Here is a 7,717-nt window from a genome sequence, read left to right on the forward strand (position 1 = left end):
CGCACTTCACTGGATACAATCGCCTGTTCACAGGTCTGATTCCCTCACTGCACCGTAAACTCCTGCAGGGCTGGGATGCTCACCTACCTACCGCTCACCTGTGCACCTGCTGCCTGGTGCCCGGCACAGGTCTGCCTCACATTAGAGGTCTGCAAACGCTTCAAGCACAGCCACTGTCACTCCGGAGTTTCTCCACAAAGGACCAGCCTCTCCTGCATTTCCTCTGCACCCACACAGGAAAGGATTCCACTAAAGCCTCACCCACGGAGCTCTGGGTTACCCTGCCAGCAGAGTGGAAGACAATGGCTTCCTACCTTCCATTCAGAGTAAAATGCTCACTCTTTTTCATTGTTAGGTCACTAGTCTTCCAATGCAAGAGTCAGAGTTTTTAGTTAAATCACTTCCGTCACACACGCACATTTTGATGTCATTTTATAGCATTTATTAAAAAATTAATAAAGAGACCAATAAAATCCCTATTGCCAAGGTGCTGGCAGAAAAGAACAGGACAGAAGAGTGAATTTCCCCCAAAAGAACACAGGTCTAGGAGACAGGAAATAAAGGAATCCCCCATTTCATGCACAGAGACATCGCAGGAAACGGGCCCCTGGAGCTCTGTGTAATGAGACGTGGAGAAAAGTGGGTCAGACTGTGGTACCATTTCTTAGGTCTGAGTCACCAAAGAGTGGCGACATTTACTCCTACTGTGGGTTATGACATAGGTTGGGAACCTGCCAGAAAAACTAGCGGGTGAGTCTAAGCTGATGGGATGACGGCTCAGACAGCATGACATGTAACACGGAGCGACCCCCCCATCACCCCACCACGAATCCCCACGCATCCAAAGGAGCATTCATTCATTCATTCTATGGGCTTTGCCCCAGACGCTGGGGCCGCGCGGGTGCAGCAACAACGTCTGAGTTAGCAAAACCCCCAACGCACCCGCCCCAGATGTCCTTCCAGATCACCAGCCATCACCCACCGTCATGTCTCTGGGGCAGAAGACCAGAGTCTTTGAGGCGGGACATGGGCAGGTCCATTCCCATCCCTGAGGCCCCCATTCCTCCTTGTACAGTGGGGGTGGCCTGAGGAAGAAGGGGAGGGGCGTGCTGCACGTGACCCGCCCCACGACTGCTCCGGGATGCAGGCGCCTGCCTCCATGCTGGGGCTCGGACCGCAAAAGTAGCAGCAAGGGCTCCAGTAAGCTCACCGGGGGCTGTGTGACCCCTTTTCACGCTCACCCGCGAGGGGGCACCAGGGTGACGGTTCACAGGACAGAGAGGGTGGCTCATACAGCCAGCCAGTGAGCAGAGCCAAGAACTCACCCTGGACCCCAGACCTGCTGCTGCCTGAGGGCGCAGGGAGGACGTAATAGTGACAACAGTGACAGGGGCTTGCTCTGTGCTTTGGACACGCGATGCGCTGAACCCTCTCGAAAATCCTGCAGGAGTCACAGCCATCACCCCTTCCTGCAGATAGGGAAACTGAGGCAAAGTGCACCGCTGGCGGGGGTGGGGCGGGACGCCGGCCCCGAGCCGTCACCCACACCGGGTCTCCATGCCGTGTCCCGTGGCAGGGGCAGCTCTGCCTGGGAGAAGGGCCAACGCAGGCTCCACCTTCAGGACCTCAATGTCTCCACGAGCCAGGCCAGAAAGCTTAAAACTAACATTTGGCCAAGGGCTGACACCAGATGAGTCGATTACAAGGGAGAAATAAACAGAGGGAGAAGCAGAAGCTATGATATAACATCGCCCTCCTGTGAGCAAAAAGAGACTAGATTATCAGACCCAGTTGGACTGAGTCTGTACCGGGGCTGGACCCGACGCCTCGTGGCTGCCCAGTGGGCTCCGTGGCCACGGGTCATCTCCTCGTCTCCAGTCCCGCAGGGGTGGGGCACGATAAGGAGAGAGATGCGGCCTTGCCGTGAGCACCTCAAACACACCAGGCCCCGCCTGAGCAGACCCTGAAAACACGTGGACCTGTGCGTGGACGTGGGCGTGCATACTCATGTACACGTGTACACCCACAGACACGTCACACACATGCATCCAAAGGAACACTCACATCACAGGCACACACACGCTTGGACACATACACACAAACGCACACACAGGCGTACAACCCTCCAATACGCTGCCTGGGGTGACCTTCACTGCGACCCCACGAGGTGTCGTGGGAAATGGACCCACGGAGCATATGGGGGTGCTGAGGAGAGTGAGGGGGGGCCCGGGCTGAGTCACTTGTGGATGGCAGAGGCCTGGGGGTCTCACCAGCCCCCAGAGCCTCCTTGGACAGACACGCCTCCCTCAGCTGGGCTCCCGCTGGAATACTCGCATTTAGAGAGGATCGTGGCAACCCTGCGCTTTTTCCTTTTGCAGAAACACCACCCAAAACAGTAGCTATAATAAGACCCTCCGCTCATCAGGGGCTTCCTGTGCCTCGACATTCCACACGCGGTCTCCGTAGATTGCCTCAGTCTCCATAACCACCCTCAAAGCGAGAAAGCCGTTTCTCCCCGTTTCCCAGAGAGGAAAGCTGAGGCACGGTGGCTGGCCCCCGCCCAGCCAACCCCTTAGAGGCAGAGGAACCGTCCACGCTGCCCTGGGTTCAACAATCTGACTGCCAAGGACTGTCCCCCCACGCCCCTGCCTCCCCAAACAGGGGACCCAAAGTGCGCAGGACCCGCCCAGGCCAGGGCAGGCGGCATCCCTCAGATCATCTCTTAACCCAGAGAGGGTTAAGGAAGGCCCCGGCCTCCCTCCTGTCCCCTCAGAGGCCCCCTCTATCTCACAGCGGCCACTTCTGCTGGCACAGCACTGCCGGGGCAGGCGGTGCTGGAGGCGCCCTGCCAACCAAGTTAATGAGGGGCTTTCCAGCCAAGGGAAGCAGCTCCGGGAGAACAGTGAAGCGGCGGGGTGGGATGTCTGCGGGGAAGAGGCACGGAGGAGACAAAAGCCAGAGGTGGAGGAGGGCACCTGCGAAGGAGGCCCTTTGGAACAAAAGGAAGGGGAAGAAAGGAAAGGTCAAGTTTAGCAACACCTCCTCCCGGAAGCTGCCCCAGATCTCCCCAAGGGGCCAACCCTCCAGACACACTCGGCAGGACAATGAACAGTACAACCAACGGTGTCCACATGCGTGCCTCGCAGCAGCCTGTGGGCCCTGGAGCCGGGCGCTCTGTCACCTCAGCCTTCCCACAAGCAGGCCCGGCGCAGGCAAAGCCTCCAGGGGTCATCGGGTCACGCCAGTGAGTGAAGGGCCTGGTGAAAGCGGAGTGGAGACTGCAGGCCCCGGGTGCCCCTTGATAACATTCGGATAAAAAGCAGGGGTGTAGGGGGCAGGAAGGAACCGAGGCAGTCTGCTGGGGCCCAATGGAACCCCTTCCTGGTCCCAGGGCCGTGTCTGGGCTGAGCCCCAGGCTGACAGCAGCTCCAGGCACTGGGCCTCCCCCGTGGAGAAGCTCACTCAGCGCCCAGGTGCAGAGACCAGACTGACCCACAGCGTGCAGTCCCAGCCCCCTGTTCCCTGGGCCTCTCAGAGTGCCAGCACCCCCCCTCACCTTGCAGGCCGGGATGAGGGTCCAAGGAGATGATGTGGGCACAGGGCTAAGAGCAGACCAGGCAAATGCCAGCAAATTCATTCCAATCGGTACCACGGGTGCGGGCGTCCCAGGGGCCAGGGACCCTGCCCTGCTCCGCGCTGCAAATCCCAGGCTCCACTGTGGGCACAGCAATGGGGCCTCGGGGTGCGCGTGACTCATCCTCGACCCTCGGGGGCTCAGAGCGAGTCTGCGCTCACTGTCACCGTTATTCAGTGAGGGGCAGGGGGCAGTGGGTGTCGGTTCCCCACACCCCTCTGCTCCACCCAACAATGTCCGTGGCCCAGGGAAGAGGCAGGGGTGGGAGACTGGGCCAGACAGCCGGAGGGCAGGGGCGGGGCAGGCGGGCATCAGCTGTGCTCGGCTAAGGGCGTGGCTGCGTGAGAGTCCAGAGATATCTGAAGGGTGGGGTAACGGGGCAGGCTCTGGCCAGCACCCCAGGAACAGCCATGGAGCGACATCACGGGACAAGGGAACTTTGTGCTTCCTCCCAAGGAAGAAACTCCTGCCCGTGGCCACTGCCGGGTGGTCACATCGCTGGGCGGCGACCCGAGCTCCAAGCCCTGCAGCCACTAAAATCTGGACCAGAGGAGATAGAGGGCTTCGGGGAATCAGCTTGGCTTCTGAACTCCTCCCACTGACTGCTCTTTTATGGGGAGGAGGGGGAAGGGGAGGAGAAGATGGAAAAGGCTGTCTTTTCAGCCAACTTGATTGAGTCAGAGGAAATTTAACCATTCGATGTCTGTCAAGTCCCACAGAATTTGGACAACTCTTCCCACCAAATTATTGCCAACAGCGATCACGTGACTGGCGCCAACCAATGATGTGCCGAGGAGATGACCTCAATTTCCAAATATTGGGGTCATGTTTCATTTCACTTACTCTCCTTTACCCGTTACAATGTTAAACGGCCCCAAATGCAATCTGACTTTTCATTCCTTCACACGCTTGGCCAAGAAGAAGGTAGGAAAAAGAGCCATGTTCAGAGGGAACTCAAAAAACATCTGGTGGATCTCAAAATGGAGAAGAGAAGAGCTGCCTGCGGACGGCCTCTCCTGCCCCCCCGCCCGCCCCCGCATGTCAGTGGACAGCCGTTCCCGCTGGCCACGCACTGACGATGACTTCCAAAAGGGTCCCACCCTCGTGGCGGTGAGGGGAGGTCTGTGAAACCCACCCAGAGGGGTGGCTTCTTCACAGGCTCTCAGCGTCTTTTCGACAAGAGCAAAATGTCCAGCTCTACAGCCACGGTCCAGGCATCCACCTCACGCCACACTCAGTTAGGAAGGGAAACCGGAGACGGGCGGGGGGCAGAGGTGGGGAGTGCTACAGACAGCCGACCCCAAACCCAGGCGAACGCATGCTCTGTGTGCTCCCCAGCCAGTGCCCAGCCCCGGCTTTTGGGGGTGGCAACTCCCCTGAAGGATTCCCACCTGACTTCCTAGAGGAAAGCCTGGCAGAGGAGCTGGGACAGGGCTATGGCCCTGGGCCTACAGGGGTCCCATGACCACATCCCCACCCTGCTCCGTGCCACTTTTCTGGAGGCCGCTACCGTCCCCCACCTCCATTGACCCCGGGGGAAACACAAAGCCAGTTAGCCTGGGATCCAGGGCACGTAGGTGGTAGCCCAGGGCTAAGACCCCAGGTCCCCGGAGCCAGGCCAGGCTCCCCTCCGCTCCCCCAGCCCCTGACTGGCTGGACACTCTGATTCCTGCTCACCCCCTCTGGCCCACCGAGCACTCACTGTACCAGGAAAAAGGGACAGAATGTCTTAACTGGCAAGTGGAACACGGAAGTGATTCTTCCCACGTCTTCAAATGACAAAGCGGAGGAGAGAAGAGCGAAGACAGTAAGGCGGTGTCTTCTCACAGGGGACCCCGGCTGGTCCTGCTGTCCACTGAGCCACTGTCCCATCCCTCTGCCCGCACTTCCCTTGACCCTGCAATAGCGGCTCTGAGCCTCGTCTCTGCATCTGTTAATGGGGCCCCAGAGGACTTTCAGGGCCTTGGGCTCCGACGACTGAGGCTTGTGAGGTCCCATCCCACAGGTAACCACAAAAGGTGATGCTTAGAAAAACCACTGTCCCGTCAGGAAGCTGTGTGGGAGAGAGCTGCTGCTGCAAGCATCTAGGCAGGCACACTGTCAGTGCTGGCCTGGTGGACGCCATCCACTGGAGACAGCTCCTTCTAAGGGCAGACCTCTGGCAGAAGGAGTCCCACATCTGTGTGTCATCTGAACCCCTCACAGCCAAGACTCCGAGAGCATCTCCCGCCTTTGCTCCAAGAATCCCGTCTCTGGGCAGCTAACCCAAGAAAAACTGCCTTCCAGGAGGTCGAGAGGTGGGATTAGAGCAGGGCTTCTCCACCACGCCACCCTGGGGCTCCCCAGTACCACTCACTGAGTACTTAGATGGTGGGGACCACAGGAAGCTCTGTTCCCTGGGAAAGGGAGAGTCAGCCGGGTCTGGAGGCAGAGGAAGAGGGTGCTTGGAGAAGTCCTGGGCTGGGGGGCTCAGCTGCTGGGATTCTCCCCAGCGGCCCCCCATCCCAGGAGGCCCGGCCGGAACTGGCCCGCTGCGACTCTAGGGGGCGACCCTTCCCGGGTTTCAGGAAAGGAAGTTCTGCAGCGGGGCTGTGTGGGCCAGAGCTGCGCGCTTGTGATGTGGGACAGAGAACGCAAAGTTTCGGGACAAAAGTTTGCCTGCCTGGTGGACAAGCCCTCCGGCTGATCCAACGCAGAGCCCTTCCTCGGCTCCCCGACAGCCCCACCCGCCGGCCCGTTTGACGTGGGGAGTATTGTGCCGGCGCGTTTCCCTCTCCGGGGCCCCCAACGAATGGCATTCGGAGTCCCGGCCCGTGCATTCCACAGCCCAGTGGGGGAAGGTCGTGCACGCGCGGAAGAGGCCGGGCGCCCGGGGATGACAGCCGCGCCGGCCCCGGCCCCCCGGCCCCCCGCGCCCGAGCGCCCAGCGCCCTTACCTGCGCGGCTCGGAGGCGGCGCCCACAGCAGCAGCAGCAGCAGCAGCAACGGCGGGGACAGCAGCGGGGCGCCCGGGAGGAGCGGGCTGCGCGCTTTCCAGCGGGTGTGGACGTCCATGCCGGCGGGGCGCGGGCGCGGGTTGGGCGCGCGGGGACGCACGGGGCGCGGGGCACAACTCAGCGGGGCCGGCACAACTTTAGGGAATCATGGGAGCAGCCGCCGACCCGCTCTCTTTGTGGCGGTGGCTCTCTGGAGGGTCGGCTGGCGCGCTCGCCCACGGGCGGGAGGGCTCGACCTTGGCCCGCGGGGCGGCCGGGACCCCGCTCGGCTCGCTCGCCCTGACCTCCCCCGCCTCCCCCGACTCCTCCTGGCCTCCTCCTCGCCGCCGCCGCCGCCGCCCCGCGACTCGCTCCCCGTGGGCGCTGCGCTCGAGTGAGGTCCTGCGCCGGCCGCGGGGACGAACGAGGAGTGCGGACCTCGCCTCGGGCGCCGAGCACTTTTCCCCCTTTCCCTCCCTCCCTCTCTCGGGGACGGCACCCGAGGAGGCCGTGGCTCCCCCGCGCCCGCAGCAAATCAGAGCCGGCGCTCGGCTCGGCCGGGCCGGCCCCCGCCTCCCACTGGGCGCAGCGGGCGAGGGGGTGGGGCCAGCGGGCGAGCGGCAGCGAGGAAGGGGCTGGCCCGGGGCGGGCGGGGACTCGGCGAGGGCCAGGCGCCCCCCGCTCTGCCGGCGAGCGCGGGCGGACGGGGCCCGGCGGCCCACGCTGCACCCCGCTTTCCCCCCCCCAGGTGCCCGCGCCTGGCCGAGCCCCAGAACCAGTGTGGAGGGGCCCCGAGTTCGATCATTTGGGGTTTAAAAAGGACGTTGCAGCTCACCCCGCCTTTTTCGTTTACTTGGAGTTCAGAGCTCCTCTTCTGGGTGGAGACTGAACTTCCAATCCAGCCAGATCGGGGCGCCCAAGACTGTGGCAGACATGTCCACCCCGAGGGAGACGACCCGCCCTCCACCTTCCCCCACTGCAGATTGGGCATCCGTGCCCAGGCTGGGGTCGAGGCTCCCAAGAGTTCTCCGAGGGAGCTCGGATGCCACACATCCTGGATATTAATCAGGCGATCTTGGCCAGCACCCGCTCCCCCCCCACTCACTCC

The 7,717-nt window shown here is 61.9% G+C and overlaps 1 protein-coding gene across 2 annotated transcripts in view; it reads right to left on the reverse strand.

Moving 5' to 3' along the window:
• The window catches only part of COL5A1 (collagen type V alpha 1 chain), a 159,631-nt gene extending 152,581 nt beyond the window's left edge, over nt 1-7,050 (reverse strand). Inside the window, exon 1 of one of the 2 annotated variants that reach the window (XM_022578272.2) lies at nt 6,571-7,050. In XM_022578272.2, the coding sequence (XP_022433980.1) occupies nt 6,571-6,688 (118 nt within the window). In that variant the 5' untranslated portion in view covers nt 6,689-7,050. The remainder of the gene's footprint in view (nt 1-6,570) is intronic. The other variant, XM_022578270.2, reaches the window with a different exon arrangement.
• Nucleotides 7,051-7,717: the final 667 nt, after the last annotated feature.

The sequence above is a fragment of the Delphinapterus leucas genome, chromosome 6, assembly GCF_059928025.1.
Source record: "Delphinapterus leucas isolate spDelLeu-1000000601 "Yukka" chromosome 6, BTC_Dleu_Yukka2, whole genome shotgun sequence".
Taxonomy (NCBI): domain Eukaryota; kingdom Metazoa; phylum Chordata; class Mammalia; order Artiodactyla; family Monodontidae; genus Delphinapterus; species Delphinapterus leucas.